General features: G+C 40.2%; 2 protein-coding genes across 9 annotated transcripts in view; both read right to left on the bottom strand.

Moving 5' to 3' along the window:
- C3G (C3G guanyl-nucleotide exchange factor) overlaps positions 1–19,792 on the bottom strand; it is a 358,778-nt gene that overhangs the window by 188,259 nt on the left and 150,727 nt on the right. For 6 of the 8 annotated variants that reach the window (XM_072297152.1, XM_072297154.1, XM_072297149.1 and 3 more), the window contains exon 9: positions 15,978–16,007. The exons of the other annotated variants lie outside the window; for them this stretch is intronic. In XM_072297152.1, the coding sequence (XP_072153253.1) occupies positions 15,978–16,007 (30 nt within the window). The remainder of the gene's footprint in view (positions 1–15,977; positions 16,008–19,792) is intronic. 8 annotated transcript variants of the gene reach the window in all.
- LOC109034947 (uncharacterized) lies at positions 5,259–6,689 on the bottom strand. Its single transcript, XM_019048379.2, has one exon. The coding sequence runs from the start codon at positions 6,687–6,689 to the stop codon at positions 5,259–5,261; it is 1,431 nt and encodes a 476-aa protein (XP_018903924.2).

Genomic DNA, 19,792 nt, shown 5'->3' with positions numbered 1-19,792 from the left:
CTCTAACTCTGTCTGCTTCCGCCATTTGGGCTCTTTCGAACAAGTTGGTACTTTGAAGAATGACGTCATCAAGTGCCTCTGCCAAGATGTTGATTTCCTCCACAAGGATTTTCACATCAGACTTCAAATATTTATGCTCTGAAGTACAGGAAGAACCACTCAAAGACAGCAGCATTTAATTGGGTTATACTGTAATCATTTGATTTGGGTAACTAAACGATCACAGGCGATGATTTCTTATTCTTCTTGAATAATCATTCCTTGCCAAACAAAATTGTTGCAGTGTGGGTGCACGCTTCCTTGTCTTCGTGAATGTAAAGTACTCGCTGATCTGCTCGTTATTCTAAACGGTTTAGAGATACAGGAATATGCCTTCTTCTTCTGTTTTTGTTTATTATTTTCTTCTTTTGCTTTGCTTTTTATCGTCTCTCATCTCATCAAGGGTCCAGCGTGGGTCACGAAGAGTGGCGGCGGATATAATACCGCAAAGTAGGCTATGAGCATTCAGTCAGGGTTTCATACAGAATTCCATGCATAGGATGTAAGATATACATAGGACAGCACAAGATGGACAGGAGAAAATAGGACGGACAGGACAGCAGAGGATATGGATGGGCTCGGATTAGTTCCATTATTTTTTGCTCTTAGTTGTTAGTAGGTTACCTGAAACCAGATAACAACAGAAACAGAAAAACGAACTATTTAATTTACACATTGATAGGTATTAACTTGAGATCATGATGATATGTCTGATAATATCGGATAATTTAGTGCGTCTTGCTTCTACACTAATTGTAAGTGTAAAATCTTATTCACGCTCTTTCTCATCCAGAGATCTCATCTCCACAGATAGAAATTCAGATTATGGGTAAGAATCACTTTCAATACTACTGATCGCCCATACGGGATTTTTAATACTTTTTGAGCTTTACTCAATTCGAACATTCATCATTTTTGAACATTCGATCCATAAGGATCTGCATTCTTATTATGTAAATCATTGAACTCAGACTCATTTGTCAACACATCTCTTTTATCTCCTCATTTCAGCTGTATTTATTAGTCTTCCACTGTCTTTCAGCTTTTTATTTAATCTTTAAACACTTCTCTAAATGTCTTTACTTTTCCTTACAGTGAATTCCTCAAATCTTTCATCTCTATTCAAGAGGGTTATTAAAAGTATAAATACATCATACATTTTGGATGATTTCCTTTCGCACCAAAAAACTAAACTAGAGCACTAAATAGGGATTCGGTTTTAATGAGTGCCATGATAATTAAGGTAAGAATTATAAATTTCGCATTATTTTCACCATAAGTTAATGTATTAAGTTCATAATAATTAATCCACAACAATGATGAGTTACATAAAAATCCATGTATGTTAAATTCGCTTTATTTCTCCATTGTGCTCATTCTCTCTTTTTTACAAGAGCCAATTGAAAATGATACAAAAATTTGTTAGGATGAGGGACATTGTCACCCAATACAGAGTTATCGTTGAGTCATGAGTTTATCTCCTAAGGATTCTACAAATTTTTCTCTAGGTGCTTTAATGCACCTGTCACTTTTAAATATTCAAAAATCAAGTTGGTATAACTGGTATGCTGGGCTTTTGTTTCACTTATCTCAGGTGAGCTTGTTTCGAAAGTTGTTTCCATAGAGAACACAAATCTGGACAGTAGATGTTCCATGTTTTCCTTTCGCATTTTCAACTCCTCTGTTTTTTCTTCTTTAAATTTCGACTAGACAGGGCTTTTGTCTATTGTGACTTAGATAGGTCTTTTATAAATATTGTCGGCTGAAAGCCGTCATTTTTGCCTAAATGCACTTTCGCTTAGATAGGTCTTTTATGCCTAAATGCACTTTCGCGCTTAGATAGGTCTTTTTATTTATTAACGGCTGAAAGCCTTCATTTTATTTATTATCGGCTGAAAGCCGTCACAAGGCCTTGTTTTTACTCCACGGCATGAGTACTCATTGGGGGTTAAGTCCACGGCACGAGGGCACGGGCTTAAAAGCGCTGATAACGGCACGAGGGCACGTTGGGTGGTGTGGTTTACGGTGGCTAGCGCCTACTGCGTTACCTGCACCTGCTTTTTACCGGTAAATTATTTATTTTTTCAGTAAGTGAGGTGATAAACGTCTACTGCACACAATGCTGAACTATTACTGTACGGTGACGAGCGTCTACTTCGTACTTTCGTATTTATTTTTTTCAGGATATGGTGGCGAGCGCCTGCTTCATATCTTTATCAGTGCACAACGAACATATTAGTTAGGTATCACGTCGAGGTCACCATCATGTGGAACACTCAGTCAAAGAAAGGGACAACGACTACATTCCACATTTAACTTTGAGTTTATTTAATAACTAGGGAGCTACGCCCCCTGGCCGCTACGCGGCCCGACCCCCTGAAGGCGCTCCGCGCCATCAATGCGCCGCTTCGCGGCCCTATTTTTACCCTTCTATCAGTGTTAGTTTTATTCTTCCCCTAAAAAATTACGATATAAGGTAAACTTTACTTTTAGAATGAAATAATTTTTGGTTTTGATGAATAAAGAAATTTTTTTTTTTTTTTTAAGTCAAAAGGACGCGTTTTGGAACGACTGCTTAATGAAATATTGCAGTAAAACAACGAACAATGATAATGAGGTAATAAGTAAGAATGTGAGGAGTCGGGAATCGAACCCACACCGTTATAAAGGTGGATGCATCCGACGTCTTAGACGACTCGGCCACCGCCTGACTGAAAGCCATCAGTGTGAATCTTGTGTAGATAAGTATAGAGCTGATGCGCAGGCTATCCAGCTACTGCGCATCCTCCCACGCATAGCGGTAGCAGTCCCGGAGCATTCTGTAAATTCACTCAATTTTATAACGTGATTTTAAAAAAACCTGGGTCCTTTTTCCAAAATCTGATTAGAGCGGGCTCATTTAGGGCCTATTACCTGTCGATCTACGCAAAAATCATAGAAATAGGCCCGGTAGAACGCTCAAACGAACTATGACAAAAAGTATAAATTTACATTGTTTAAATGGGAGATTTCGCAACTTTACCACGTAGTATAAAAAAAAACCTGGGCCATATTTTGAGAATCTGAAAAGAGTTGGCTTATCTAGCAACAATTGCCCGTCGATAGCCTGAAAAATCATAAAAATCGGCCTGGTAGAACGCTGGAACTAAGCGTTACCAGTTGCGCAAAATTAGGAGGTCTTGGAGCTTATACAGGGTTATCCAAAAGTCACTGACCACCCCTGTAACTTTTTTCCAGATTGAGATAGAAGTTTGAAACTTTGGCAATGTTCCTCGGTCTAAAGTAGCAACTTATTGGTTCCCCCAAAATTTGGGGGGCAGCCCACCCTAAGGGGAGCGGGGGCTAACTTTTTTTTTTCAAATTTTTTTCAAGTTCAAATTGGCGGAAATTTGGCATCTCCGTTTTATATCGGCGGATTGGTCTGAAACTCAGAATCCTGAGGTTTTTCGAGACGAGAAAAACGATTCTGGTATTGGTTTTCCAGAAAAATCGGTCCTTTTCAAAATGGCGGCGGTCAAAATGGCGGCCTAGCTCGGGAAGTGGTATTTAGGCTGCTTATCGTTGGATTTGCAGGAAACTTGGTATCCGGGGGTATTTCGGCACAAGAAGAACGAATCTTTAATTTGATATCTGAAATTCCGACAAATACAAAATGGCGGCGGAAAAATGGCGGGGTATCAGTTTTACGGCTGTTTACCGATGGATTCGCATAAAATTCGATATCGATTATTTAGTACTTCAACAATCTAACGAAAGATTCCTTTTTATCCAGCCAAAAACCACCAGGATATCGAATTTCATGCGAATCCATCGGTAAACAGCCGTAAAACTGATACCCCGCCATTTTTCCGCCGCCATTTTGAATTTGTCGGAATTTCAGATATCCAATGAAAGATTCATTCTTCTCGTGCCGAAATACACCCGGATACCAAGTTTCCTGCAAATCCAACGAAAAGCAGCCTAAATACCACTTCCCGCGCTAGGCCGCCATTTTAACCGCCGCCATTTAGAAAAGGACCGACTTTTCTGGAAAACCAATGCCAGAATCGTTTTTCTCGTCTCGAAAAACCTAGGGACTCAGAGTTTCAGACCAATCCGCCGATAAAAAACGGAGATGCCAAATTTCCGCCATTTTGAACTTGGACCGGCCGCCATTTTGTCAAAAATCAACATTTTGACCTGCGGTTCGAGCCAAAAATTTTCTATTTCTATTACCTTTCGAATGAGGTATCACAAAGGGGGGGTTGCCTTTTGAAAAAAAAAAGTTAGCCCCCGCCCCCATTAGGGACACCAAAAAGTTGCTACTTTAGACCGAGGAACATTGCCAAAGTTTCAAACTTCTATCTCAATTTGGAAAAAAGTTGCAGGGGTGGTCAGTGACTTCTGGATAACACTGTTTATATGATACTAGGTTAGGAATATTTCAACTGATGAGTTAACAAGTACAAAAATTCTGAAAAGACGCTGGGAACACCAGCAGAGTCATCTCAAAATTTTCCCTCAGGAACAAAACTAAAATTTGTGGAAGTTTCCTAAGAATGTTCCCAAGACAAATTTACGTATTATTCATAGATGAAGTGTAGCCTGCTACATATCATGTCGTATTCCTCTTCAAATATACATGCAGGTGAGTAGATTTTGAAATTTTGAGTGCACAATTTGCTTATAAAAGAAGCAAGCACTAACATGATTTCCACTTACCATTACCACTTCCTGATAAAGTTTTATACGTGGATGTTTTTGAAAATTGAGTTGTAATGTCGGTTCAGCCGCAGCACTCACCAGAAAATTCCCCCTTCGATCAGACCTTTGATGATTCATTGTCGAAATAGCTTTGAACTGATTAAAGATAAATGACACCGCACAAGTGTCATTTAATGATGAATCAGAGATCAAAGTATAAATTTGAAGCTGCTAGAGCAGTGATTTTATCAGACAAGAGTGACCGTCTAAATGCAAAACCCGGTTACAGGTCAATTTACCTACAAACTTTTGACCTACGGCACATTTTACCTACAGCTTTTTACCTACGACATTTAAACCTACAACATTTTATCTACAAAGCATTTTGCCTACGAAGCAATTTACCTGCAGTTTTTCTTGCCTACAAAACATTCAACCTACAATTTATTTGTGTAGATGTGAGCTGTGTAAAAACGGACTCTATTTTGAGAGATTTTAGGGGAGGAAGTAACCACCAAGAGACTTACTTACTTCTCTTACAGGTCGAAGTTGTGCGCACACGCGCGGAGATAATCTAGTTGTCTCCCAGCAGTTTTCATCGCCTCATACCGTCCCGCTAGCCGGTGCAGTCTTTCGTTGACACGCCGATATTTTGACCTTTGCGGCATTTTGACAGTTCTTCCCATCTCGACCTCCATGATCATGTTCTCCACATCGTCATTCTCTTTCCTCAACTCTCTGAGAAAATGATAAAAAGAGGGGTGGTTCTTCCCCACTAAATCATTGAACCGGTGGTGCCACCCTTCCGTAAGATTGTTTGTTCTGGGTTCATTATTTGCGATAGCTTCAAATTGGTTCCATAAAGCGGGTGCGTATTGGGGAGGAGTTCTTCGACCACGTCTTCGTCTGATTCCTTTGATGTGGACTCTTTCGAAATAATCCGCCAGGTCTTGTAAATTATCGGGAAGAGTCTCGGCAAGGGCATCGAACACTTCTTCTACGTCATCTGGTGGTACAAAAGCCACACTTAACATGCAGTGAACTGCAATCTTTAATTCTCGATTTTCGGGATTAATGTAGGCTGCTTGTAGGCCAAGTTCCTGAACTTTCCTGTACGAACTTTGTCCCAGATGGTAAAAACACAGCCGCACTTGCGCATTTGGAAACATTCTTCTGCCTGCATTGATGATTGCCTTTTCGAAATCGCTTATAAGCGTGTCAGGCGCTGCAATGTTAATTCCTCTTGCATTGCAATGTGCAACGACTTCTCTCAGAACTTGATAATACGTTTCTTCTTCCTTATTTTCGACTAGGGCATAAACAAGGGGAAACGCCGAATCCTCAATCATCCCGTGAATTGTAAAAAGTTGATGAAAGATAATTGGTGTGACTTTAAAAGTTCCGTCCATGAACCAGGTCTGTGAAGCTCCAAGAACCCTCAAATTCCTGTCTGAAGCGAAAATTAGGATAGTAGAGGCATCATCGTCATCTAAATTTTCGTACAAGAGGAAGGGCTCATTTTTCAGTGTGGTGCGATACTCAGGAGGAATGTTTAACTCTTGTGGATTGGCAGGATTTGGCGGGAGCTCGGCTTGCCGTCTCCGGTTCATTGTTCTTCTCAGAGAACTTCGTAGTGGAAGTTGAGCTGTGACGACTGATGTCACTTGACTGAGCTCATCCCTCAAAATTAGTGTAGGAGCTGCATCTGGGCGCTCTGCCGCTAAACCTCTAAGATTGTTAACCACTTCTCGGGCAGCCACCGCGTCCTGGTTTGGTGCGTGATTGTGAGTAGTCTGCTTGACGACTGTCAGCGGGTTGTTTGTACTGACTGCACGGCCTCGGCAAAATTCTTTCCGTTGAGCGCAATGCCAATATGTTCTGAACTGACGTGAGATTTGCTTGTGATACACAAACCCGTCTACGGCTAAACACCTCCCCCCTCGCGTGGTTGTTATTAACTTTGCCATTTTAATTAAGTTTAAACTAAAATTTTTAGAAAAAAAAAGTTAAGAAAAAATAAGGTTAGAAAAAAACTGGAAAAAGTGCGCCAAATATATGCTTTTGTTGCCACAGAAACAAACTTGGGGCTTCTCTTACAGCTGTACACCATAGCGACCAAATAGCCATTCCCATTTAGCCTTCCCATTTAACTCAATTTAAAAGAAAACAAATTTTTTCATACAATCTGGCAGCTATGCTGGAGAGCAATTTCACTCGTAGGTGAAATTGATAAATTGTAGGAGAAATGTTTCGTAGACAAAAAAAAATGCAGGTAAATTGCTTTTAAGGCAAATTGCTTTGTAGATAAAATGTTGTAGGTTTAAATGTCGTAGGTAAAAAGCTGTAGGTAAAACGTCACGTAGGTCAAAGGTTTGTAGGTAAACTGACATGTAACCGCAAAACCCACTTACGACAGATCTCAGAAACTTTGCATCACCGCAAGGAGATATTAACAGAATATCTATACACCAAATTATTTACGCAACTCGGTGAATTTCTTTGGTAAATTATTGCGCTTAAGAGAAAGTCCTGACTGTAGAAAACAAGAAATAATACCTGTACCGACAGCATAACTGTGTATACGCACTACGGTGGTCATTTACAAAGAACAGACACGAACAAACACTTATGACAAACATTGAACAAGAGAGCAGAACTGGCTTAAGTAACTGTAGTCTCTGATTTAGTTCTAAACTGCGAATTTGAAGAGCCATAAGACACACATCAGATGTGTAATCACTTGGTTTGGGCCAAAGAAACCTCGAACCACATGAGATCATATCGGTGAAGCTTGAGAGGTCAAAAGGCTATAATACTAAATAAATGGTGAACTTCTAACTCTTGAATGAATTCAGGACTACATACTTAAGACAAAGAAACTGCAAAACATTTAATTTGAGGCGAAAATGAAAAGAGAATGGTCCAAAAAAAGTAAAAGAGGAAATTCTGGGTTTGGACATTGGACTTGTAAAACTGATTTTCAGAATGCACCTTAAAATGAGCCGATAGGCCGTGGGTCTAGGTTGTAAAATATGGAGAATATTATTGCCAAATGCTTGGTTGAAGTCGAAAATGGATTTAAATTAATTAAAATTAAGAGATTTCGAGTTGTTTGGATCCTTGGTGTTATCAATCTTCGTTTGTTTACGACCCACACGCGGCAGAGGCATGCAGAAGTACCTCGCCGGCACGCTAGGTCAAAAGTGTGGCCATCGCCGGACGGATAGAATGGGCGCCATTTTGAGATGGCCCAAGCGGCGCGCGTTTAAATGGGAGCCCAAAATACGGACTTTTGGACTCATATTTCGTGGGTTAATATTGCTTAAAAAAATCGGGAAAAATTCCTGTGAACTATGTGCACTCTCTAGTTTCCAAAAATGCGAAAATTACGAATTACTGAACTAGCTCATTTGTTTCGACACCAATTCTCGCAAAATCATCAGTTTTCCCGGGGGGGGGGGGGGGGGAAGCGGGCCCAAAGGTACCTAGCAGAGGAAGGAAACTCTATAAAAAATGTGATTTACGTACTTTATGGACGACCTAATGATAAAAATCTGATAAGTTGTTTAATAATTTTTGTACTTTAGCAACGTGCAATAATGGGCAGCGTCCAAGCATGCGCGAGATTTTTTGGTGACTCTCAATAGGTGAAGCAAGCAACCGTCTACATGGTATAAAGCGTGGTCTGATCAGAGAGGGGGAGTGGGAGAATGGTGGGGCGATCTGATGGAAGGGGAAAGGTTCAGTGCGAGGTAGGAAGGCGCGCTACTTCCACTTCGAACTGAAATTTCTCTTACCGTCCCCGGCCCCCACTTCAATAAAAAATGGAATGGAATGGAATCCTCCCTCTTTCATGTTAATGATGTGTGCGTTTTGAACGAACATTTCGCTCATGATGGAAGTACCTACCAGTTTTTGGATTTTTCCAAAATGCAAATAACAATTTGCTGCTTTTAATCCTTCACTAAGGAGGAAATTGTGGCAGCTGTCAACTCAAAGAATATTTTGAAAGAAGCATTTTAGAGGACAATGATGCAGATTCGGCGGGAAAGGATGCCAAAATGTATCAGTCATGATGGCACATACTTCAAATAGTAGGCTGACATCATGAACGGAAGTGATACTATAGAATTGATACTTAAACTTTTTGGTAACATTTAATTATCAATTAAAACCCTGTAGTCGGCAAATTTACTCTCTCTGCTTTAAACCGCATAACTTTGTCAGTTTTTGAGCAAATGAGATGATTTTGATTTCAATCAATGAAGAAGGATATAAGCTTTAAAATGAGACCAATGTTAGCTCCGTAGCTGGGTTTCTTACAATTAGTTCAGGAATTGCAACATCAATCTTGGAACTTTTAAGACAGTCTTTGGATCATACCTAGTAATCATAAAAGTATAGGTACCTTTGGAGATGAGACATTTAAAATACTGAATGAAAAATACACATACACATATAAGGAGAAAGCTGATGAATGAAAAAACGTCATGAGCCCTTTATTGACCTCCCTCGAATATTTGATTCTCCTGAGAGTTCATGATATAGCTAAGTGATTATCTGTTACAAATATTAAAAATAGTGGGAACTGATAAGAGCTTAGGGTGAAACCTCAGTATTTAAAGCGTCATCTTACCACCACTCTGATACTCTATTAATTTGAGTTATTATGGAGATTATTTCAGAAAATCCAACATGCCTCTCTTTATACACTATTAAGGAATAGCTATTGTTTGTCATGGCCAAAGTGTGAAACCAAAAATCTCTGTTTGCGAGCAGAACACTGTAGAGTTTTTGTCATACTTTATTTTTTCTATGGACAAATAGTCAACGTACATTTTTGAAAACTTCCCTGATTTTTCTTCTCTAACAGCAGAATATTCTAAAGGGTTATTCAAAAGTTACGCACCACTGGCCATAACTTCAGTTCTAATTACGATATCGACTTACGGTTTGTGGCGTCCTTCCTCATATCGAGGGGGAAACTTTTTGAGGTACTTTCCAGTTCTCAATCCCCCCTCCAGGGGAAGGGGAGCAGGGGGCAATTCAAAAATATCAAATGGGAACCCCCATCATGTGATACATCGTTAGAAAGAGCATAAAAAAAGAAAATTATTAGCGCACGATGGTAAGAAGTCGATCCGACCCCCCCCCCCCCCATCAAAAATTAGGGGGGTCCAAAGGTTATTTAGGGGGTCCGTACCTTCATTTTTTAGAGTAGGTTCGGCGGCTCTTGGCTGCACCGTTTCTTTTTTCGAAGAGTCCTCGAAAACTCCAAGTCTGATACCAAAATCTCCATTTTTCCCCCGAGCTGCCACAACCCCCCTATTGAGGATTGGCCTGCTGCAATGAAAAATTTCATTAGACACAAAGTCACAAAAGAGCTTCAAACTTAGCATCAAGTCCTAGTGCAATTTTTTGCCAATGTTAACGCGGACGCAGCCTGTGAATTAAAAGAGTTTTCAAAAGTCTTAAACCCCTGCCTCCCCTCATTTTTGGTTGTGGAGCGGGAAAAAACCGAGAAATTCGGCAGAAATAATGCCCGAAACTACTGTCCAACTTGACGAGGACCCTTGAACCGTTGCGACCAGTCGGAGGACTGCAATACAGAGACTGCCGCTCACTTTAGGGACGGAAACATCCATAAAACCCCCGCTGCCCCCCTCATTTTTCGTTGCGGAGCTGGTAAAAACCGGGAAATTCGCCGGAAATGATGTCCAAAATGACGAGGACCCTTCAAAAGTTGCGACCAGTCAGAGGATCCCATTCAGGGACTTCCGCCCTCTTGAGAATCGAAATCATCCATAAAAACCCCGTTGCCCCCCTCATTGTTCGTGGCCGAGCGGGGAAAAACCGGGAAATCCGCCAGAAATGATGCCTGAAAGTAACGTCCGACTAAGCGAGGACCCGGGAAACGTTGCGACCAGTCGGAGGACTGCAATACAGGGACTGCCACCCACTTTAGAGACGGAAACATCCATAAAACCCCCGCTGTTCCCCTCATTTTTTGTTATGCAGCTGGTCAAAACCGGGAAATTCGCCAAAAATGATGCCCGAAACTCATGTCCAACTTGACGGGGACCCTTGAAATGTTGCTACCAGTCGGAGGACTGCAATACAGGGACTGCCGCTCACTTGAGGGACGTGTTTCCCCTTCGATATAAGGAGGGACTCCACAAATCGCAAGTCGACATTGTAATCAGAACTTAAGTTCTGGCCAGTGGTGCGTAACTTTTGAATAACCCTGTATACAGGGTGATCCAAAAGTCCCTTCCACCCCCTCTAACTTTTTACCTGATTGAGGTAAAGATTTGAAACTTGGGGGATGTCCCTAGGTCAAAGGAAGCTACTTTTTTGCCCCCCCCCCCCCCTAAGACTTTCAGGGGCCCCCTTGGGGAGGCAACGGACCCCAACTTTTAATTTTCAAATGGGAAGACCCCCTGTGTGATAGCTCGTTTGAAAGAGCATGAAAAAAGAAAACTTTTCGCAGAACCCCAAGTCGGTACCTCAAACCGTTTCAAAATGGCGGTTGGTTAAAGTTCAAAATGGCCGGAAACTCACACCGGTTACTTGTCGATAGATTTGCGCGAAAAATCGGTATCTAGAGGTATTTTGACACGAAAAAACGAATTTGACGTTAGATTTCCAAAGAAACCGAGATTTCTAGAATGGCCGCCGCGCCGGTTAAAGTTCAAAATGGTCGAAAATTGCCACCTCGGTTTTCAGCCAATTGATTTGCCTAAAACTTGGAATTTGAGGGTATTTTGGCAAAAGATTAACACATTTGAACTTAGATTTCTAAGAAAAACCAATTTTTGGTCATTTTGAACTTAGCCAGTGGCCATTTGGAAAATTTTGGTTTCTTTGAAAATCTAACGTCAAATTCGTTTTTTCGTGTCAAAATACCTCCAGATATCGATTTTCGGGCAAATCCATCGACAAGTAACCGGTGTGAGTTTTCGGCCATTTTGAACTTTAACCGGCCGCCATTTTGTAACGATTTGAGGTATCGACTTAGGGTTTTGCGAAAAGTTTTCTTTTTTTATGCTCTTTCAAACGAGCTATCACACAGGGGGTCTTCCCATTTGAAAATTAAAAGTTGGGGTCCGTTGCCTTCCCAAGGGGGCCCCTGAAAGTCTTGGGGGGGGGGGGCAAAAAAGTAGCTTCCTTTGACCTAGGGACATCCCCCAAGTTTCAAATCTTTACCTCAATCAGGTAAAAAGTTAGAGGGGGTGGAAGGGACTTTTGGATCACCCTGTATAGGGTTATCCATAAGTCCGGGACCCCCCATATAGCTTCCTAACAAGAAATGATGAGGATTCGAAATTCGGGGAATGTTCCTAGGTCAAAGGAAACTACTTCTGAGCGTGCCCAAAATTTCGGGGGGCGGTCCCCCTATGGGGGGGGGCCGATGGAACGCATGGAACGTGGTTACCAGGGGTTTTCGGGTGCGAGAAAAACAAATCCAATCTCGGATTTGCAAAAACCAAGTTTCAAGCGAATCCGTCGGTAAAGAGCCCAAAACGCATTTTGCGTCATTCTTTAGCCGCCATTTTGTTAAAAATTAAGATGCCGACAATCAGTTTTCGCCAAATGATTTCTTTTTTTATCCAATTACCCAAAGGTACTTCCCTTTGACCTGTGAACATTCCCCAAATTCCGAGTCCCTGGCATTTTTTGTTCAAAAGTTATGTGGGGGGGAGGGGGCGGACTTTGAGGTAACCCGCCATTTAGTTATAAATTGAGATATTGACAATTGATTTGCGCCAAAAATTTTCTTTTTTAAGCCCTTTAGAATAATGTATCGCAAGTTTGGGGTTCTCTTTGAGCAAAAAAAAAAGTTAGTGTCGCCTCCCCCCCCCCTTACGGAAGCCGCCCCCGAAATTTTGGATACGCTAAAAAGGAGTCCTCTTTGAACAAGGAACGTTTCCCAAATTTTTAATCTCTGATATTTTTAGTGCAAAAGTTATAAGGGGGGTCCCGCACTTTTGGATAACCCTATATAAAAAAAGTGTGTGAAAAAACAGTCAAAAATGCCTCAACGCATTTTCGAATTTTGAACGCTTCATGTGATAAAGTATCTCATAGAACACCTTAAACTGGTCGCGGTTTGCTTAGAAACGCTGAGTTACGACGTTGCCATATTTTAAAGTGAAGAACCATTAAAAATACATAACTCCTCTTCATAACAACCGATTTTAATGAAAATTTTTAAAAATGTTTCCCTCAAATAGAGCTTTCTAATTGTGTATAATTATTTGAGTTAACTCGGCACTTACGCAGTTTTAACGGTCCATTAGAAAATTCCTACAAAGTACCGGGCAAGTGCTGCACAGTGCTGAGTAAACGCATTAACCTCTACACGACTAAAAAGTTCTATTTAAGAGTGAAATTTATAAATAAAAGTTCATTGAAATCCGTTCAAGTGAATTTTTGAGGATTTTCAGTTCAAAAAATGGCAACATCACAATCCGGAAACCGAAGCTCAAAAAAACTGGTCCACTTCAGATGTCTGACTGCTCCTTATAATAATTGGATCATAAGAAAGCCCTGCTGAACGATCAAGTGAACGCCTTAAAGTCCTTTCAGTGGTTCCCAATCGCGTATAAACGACCTGAACCAATGGGCCTGTTGCAAACTTTTGCTAGAGCAAAAATAAGAGTTGTTTCTTGTAGATAATGCCTCAAAAATCACGATGAGCGCATCGGCAAAGTCTGAAATGCACTCATAACTTCACAATCTGCGTAAGAAATTTGCGTTTTTTTAAGCTTCCCGCTTCAAAAACGATACTACGGCACAGGTGAACATTTTGTTGGAGGAGTCGCTCCATCGTCGGCGATATTCATCATGGCCGACGCTTGCGCGCAGTTCCGCGCTTAGTTCGAGGAGAGTTCAAGGTCAATCAATTCGGGCGTGGAAAATATGAACGTTAACACACCAATTGTTATCTGGTCTAATCCAGTTCAGGTGTTATCTCGTCCCATCAAACGTGTTTTGACGGATTGGCGTCGGCCATGATGATTATTGCCGACGATTGAACGACTCCTCTTACAAAATGTTCACCTGTGCCGTAGTATCGTTTTTGAAGCAGGAAGCTCAAAAAACCGCAAATTTCTTACGCAGACTGTGAAGTTATGAGTGCATTACAGACTTTGCCGATGCGCTCATCGTGATTTTTGAGGCATTATCTATAAGAAACAACTCTTATTTTTGCTCTAGCAAAAGTTTGCAACAGGCCCATTGTGGGCAGCCATATCTCAGAAACTGGACGTTTCTCCCGGACGATTTTGTGCTCGTTTGGAAGGTGAAAGACTGAACTTTCATTTCGACTGATTTTTGTTCGAATTCAGTGGACTCCAAATTTGCAGTGACATGAAAACCAAATTTATGTGTTTAACTAAAACTGCGCAAGTGCCGCTCAATGCCGAGTGAACTCAAGTAACCCATGTACACTATTCGAAAGTTCTATTAAAGAGAAACATTTTTAAAAAAAAGTTCATTGAAATAGGTTGAGATGCAGAGTAGTTATGAATTTTTGAAGTTTTTCACTTTGAAAAATGGCAACATCCCAACCTGGCGTTTCTAACCGAAGCCGCGATCCGTTTAAGGCATCTCCGGAGATACTTTATCACGTCAAGCGTTCAAAATTCGAAAATGCGTTGAGGCATTTTTGACCGTTTTTTCACACATCTTTTTCAAGCTTTACAGGTGGATTCTTTTAGAGTGCTTTATAAGACAGAGTAAGACCATTCGTATCTTTTTGGTACAGGAAAACTGTGCCGCTATTTGATTGGTCTACTACTTTTAAAGCTTCATGATGCTCTTACAGCCTTGAATAAACATTTAAGATGGCGACGCACAGTATCATTAACAAGAAGCTTAAGTTACATAAAAATTTCAATTGCACGGAAGTAACAATTTATTCTTCATTTTTTGCTCCCAATTTCAAGTGGAAGCATGTGTTCCTATTTTGCAGCACGCTATACTTCAATAGCAATGCAAGACAAGAGCCTCCGAATTGCGACTTATTGTATCAGTGGCCCAGCCAATAGTACACGAGGACTTCTCATCAATTTTAAAGGAAATTCATTTGAACTTGATAAGCAGGAGAACACATTTTGAATATATTGCATGAGTGCACTTGGATACATGCATATTTTAATTTCCAGTGATTTTCTAAGATGCAGTGTTGAAGTGGTCGAAAAGTCACCCATTTTCAAAATTGGAACGTAATCTTCTGCATGTTGTATAGTATTAAATTTATTTATCTCTCTTCCAAAGACTAGAGTACGACGAAAAACACCTGAAAAAGACTATGAAAATTGAAAATAGCCTCCATCACCCGAAGACATTAAGTGCGCATAACCTCAAACTCACATGCTAATAACAGCCATCTTGTTTGTTAATTTACCACCGTAAGAACATCGTGTAAGCTTATTTTCTCACGACCGATGAGAAACCGTCACAGAAATGGCCAAACTCTGTCTTATATGGGTACTCAAGATTCTTTTGGAGTACGATTCTTTCTATTCCACAAAATAAAATATGAACAGAAAGTTTGAAACACCGCAATAATGATATGTGGTTTCGCACTTAAAATTAGACCATCGTTAAACAAAAATTGTCCCTTGAAACCTTGAGAAACAGTCAGAAATACTCTTCCCAAATTTCGAAACAATTTTTATGTAAAGACAGATATGCTGGTTTTGTTATTGCGTATGACTTACTGTTGAAAACTGAACAAAACATTTGCCTGTAATACTTGAGCATCCGACCACTGCAACTGCTCTTGGATGCGAAGATATCAGCAGTAAAGTCATCGGGGTACTTTTTACTTAATTTTTAGATTTAAAGAAATTATTTTTTCTATAAATATTCCTTGGTGGTTCGTCTACAGCTTGAATAATGTTTTTATCATTAATTCAATTCAGCTCCATTGCCGATTTAGCTTAAAGGAAGGCAATGGTGGCTAGCATGATTCAGAAACTATCTGAGGATCCACTTGGAGCTTAGATAACTAGCATTGACTTCCTGCATCAAAGAAAGTTTTTAGACTGGATGGACAGACCTTGACGACCTATTGTAACCTTAAAATGTACTTCTTATGTGTTTTCTCCAAGTTTTTCCAATGGAACTATCAATGAAAAATTTCATCACACCAGAACCAGAGTCTAAAGCAGAACATACAGGCATAGCGTGGAGGGACTACTTTCTAACATATACTACATCTAAGTCAATTATCCGAGATTTCTTACCAGAGTAGGCCATCGATTGTAATTGTTGCACTAATCATGAAATAAACCATTAGAAAAGTATAAAAGGAAAGAAAAAACCTGAGGATATCCAGTGACCGACTTTGTGGTAAACTGAACTCAAACATTTACTGACAGAAATGTGGATAAGATCATTAGATCTGCATACAAAGCTGCTTCACTGCAAGCGCCTAACTCACAAGCTCTTACCTGTCTCGCTTACATATAAAAACCTTGTGCAATGACTCAACTCAATTAGAGGTACTGATCTATTAGCAATTTAACACACGACTATGTTTTAACTGGTATCCTGAAAAACAAGTAAGTAGCACGCTATTTCATTGACTAGGGGCAGGGCCCATATCGACTTTTTGTTGTTTCTTTTTACATATAACAATCAATATTTTAATTATTTACTATGCCAGAACCTATGCTCATTAGGTCTTCCAGCTTTGGAAACTGCAAATCGACGGCTTACGTCCGCAATCACATATCTCGTTTGCGATGTATAAAAATCTCCGCCTCTATGTAATTTTTTCAAAGAACAAATTGACATCATTCCTTGAAGTTTTTGCAGAATTTTCTTTGAACAGAGAAGAAAAATCATGGCAGTTTTAAAGAATTGCCGTTGAGTAGTTTTCCGTTTAAAAAAATAAAGTACAACAGGAAGTCTACGATGTCGCAAACCAAGCTATAAGATTGCCGACCTACACCGTCGATATATATGGTATTTTAAATAAATAAAAGGTCCCTCTCCAAAAATCATCAACACTCCGCAAAATACTGTTGAAGCCATCTCCTTCAAACTATGCAAGAATGAAGCTGAGAACCGTCGGAGTAGGTCTAAAAAATAAAATTCGGAAAAAAATTTCCCTGCAGCCCAAAAAAAAGGGGATAAGTTGTTTTTTCCTATACTAATGCATGTGAGATATATAGGAAATCCCTCTTCACGCCACACCGGGCAGCAAGGGTGAGCCACAATTGTTTCACCTTGGACGCAGTCTGCAAATTCACCTTACCCCCACTCCTCATATTTTTAACTTCTCATTGGTCATGTTTTTCTCTCAATCCTCTCTGGAAGATTCACTAAGGTACATTTAAGTAAGCGTTCGTATTCGAAGTTAAAATGCATGTCCATCATTGACTCAGAGTGATAGCAGATGAGGGTCAACATTGTTTCTCCTTCACTTACATCTTTCGTTCCTGCTGTTCAGCAGTTTGATTTTATACCGCGCAGGAATTAGTATTTTAGGTGAGTGTATCGTATCAGCACCATGACTCTGTCATGATTATTCATTTAAATAGTGTGATGATTTTTTGATTATCAAACTCTTTCTAATAATTTATAAGTACTTATACTGTAGGCTTAACGGCATGGGCGTATGTGGGTATGTTTAGGCGATGCTCAAAACTTCACTTCAATCAAAACCGAAGGTTCAAAACACGGCATAAACCTTGCGGAATCAACGAAATGTAGGTTTTCGACATTTGTATTAGAAATCTCATTTTACACTGAAGACTAAGTTTTCACATTCCGCATGAACGAGGTGTAGGTTGAAATTTACGTTGAAATTAGTGTTTAAATCCCACAAGCGCCATGCGCCGTAAGCACCTGAATATTCGGCTTTGGCGTCTACAAAATTAAAGCCGCGGCCAAAATTGACACGTAAAGAACCATGCGTGGATATCAGAAATATCCCTGTAATATGCGATAGCAATTGGAAAAAATTCTGCTGTCCCGACAATTAAACCATAACTAACATTCCGAGCAATACTGTAACGATAAAATCTTCGTAATAATTTCTGAGAAAAAACCGAAAAACCATTTTGGCTCCTAATTTTTCAACTTGCTGGCCACGATGGCTCCTAAAAGTTTTAAAGAGATTTAAACACTAGTTGACATGCGATTTCAAGACGGGCGATGAGCATAGTAGCGGATTTGTTAGAGCTTTTTTTTCTCATCCAAACCGCAGAGGATCGCAACGAAAGAGGATCGCGAAGAAACACCTCAATTTTTCATCCCGGTCAACTGGCGCAGTCCAGCCCGTTCTTTGTGTGCCAGTGGAACGCTAGGAGCCTCCTCACGAGGTGGGTGCGATCCTAACCTCAGTCGAACCACTTTAAAACGTAAAAATCCCCATTTCATCACATACCATGCGTTCCATGGATAAAAAAAATGTAATCTCCTGTCTTTCACATTTGGCCGCCATCTTTGATTTGGGGTGCACTCCTTGACCGCCATTTTGAGTTTACACATGCAATTTACGACCAAAATTACATAGGAAATGATACCTTACCTGACACTGAAAGAACATTTTAAATTACTGAAATCCTGGACCCCCTGATTATGGCTGCCATATTGCAATAAAGGGGGTACTTGAGGGGGTACTTTGAGGGGTGTACCAGGGTCGGACCATTTTTACTTTTCGGAAGTTTTTCAGGAGGACCTTCTGATGACGTTTACATACGAAAAGTTTGTTACGTAATTTGTTCCGGATCAAATCGTACTTCTCCTTTACGATAGCAGGATCCTGCTTTTCGAGTCGTACACTTTTTGGAGGATTGTGCAAAAGAGTGGGGCCCCATTTTGAAACTGAGGAAGTTCTGATGACATTTGTATCTTTGGCATGTGCCTTGAGTTCGTTTATACCCGTTTTCGAGTCATTTTGGTGAGAAATGAGTCTTCTATGTCGGTACTTTGTAAGGCCTCAGAAGTCTTGAGGATCAAAAAATAAATACTGAGGTGAGTTTATCTAGTTTAATTAGATTTACATTGGGTACAAAAAATTTTTTTTGAGTTAAATTGCATCCTCAACAACTTTAATTCTCTGGCAATTTTGTCTCAAACGCACGGTTTCAGCGTAAAATCGAGTTTTTTGTACAAAACCAAGGTCTAAACCTAATGATCAGAATTTCATCCAAAAATTGACCTTTGGCACCATTTAAAATGATTAAAATTTGCCCAAATTTTGGCAAAACTTCGATCGATTGCCGCCTGGGGAGCGGAACATTTCAAACTTTCATTTTTTCTTGACGCATCCTATGTCCCCCTCTACAGGGGAGGGAGGGTAACTTTCATTTTTCAAGTGGCAACCCCTCTTTCCGTTACCTCATTCAAAAGACAATAAAAAAAGAAAAGATTTGGCGCAAATTGTAGGTCAAAATGTTGATTTTTCACAAAATGGCGGCCGGTCGGAGTTCGAAATAACGGAAATTTGGTATCTCCGTATTTATTGACGGATTGGTATGTAACCCGGTGTACAGGCGTCTTTGAGACGTGAAAAACAATTCTGACAATGATTTTCCGGGAAATTCAGTCCTTTTCAAAATGGTGGTGGTCAAAAAGGCGACCTACAGCGAAGAGTGGATATATGGGCTGCTTATCGATGGATTTGCATGAAACTTAGTATCTGGGGGTATTTTGGTACGAGAAAGACTTCATTGAATTCTTAAAATTTTGAAAACCCTTAATTTGGCGGCGGAGAAATGGCGGGAACTTAGTATTACGGACTTTACTGATAGATTCGCATGAGGGTCGGTTGCCCTGGTGATTTCTGGCTCCAAAAAAAATTAATCTTTGGCATTAAATTTTGGTAATGCTAATTACTTTCAAAATGGCGGCCGAGTTTCATGCGAATCCACGTCGATGGGAATTAACGTCCGTAACACTAAGTTCTCACCATTTTTCCGCCGCCATATTGAAGTTTTTCAGAATTGTAAGAACGCAATGAAGGATTCGCCTTCCTCGTGCCGTTACACAACCCCCAGTTACCAAGTTCCATGCAAATCCACCGATAAGCAGCCTAAACATCCACTTC

Source organism: Bemisia tabaci, chromosome 2 (assembly GCF_918797505.1).
Source record: "Bemisia tabaci chromosome 2, PGI_BMITA_v3".
Lineage (NCBI taxonomy): Eukaryota > Metazoa > Arthropoda > Insecta > Hemiptera > Aleyrodidae > Bemisia > Bemisia tabaci.
The sequence above is the reverse complement of the archived record's forward strand: the minus strand, read 5'-3'. Positions and strand labels throughout refer to the sequence as shown.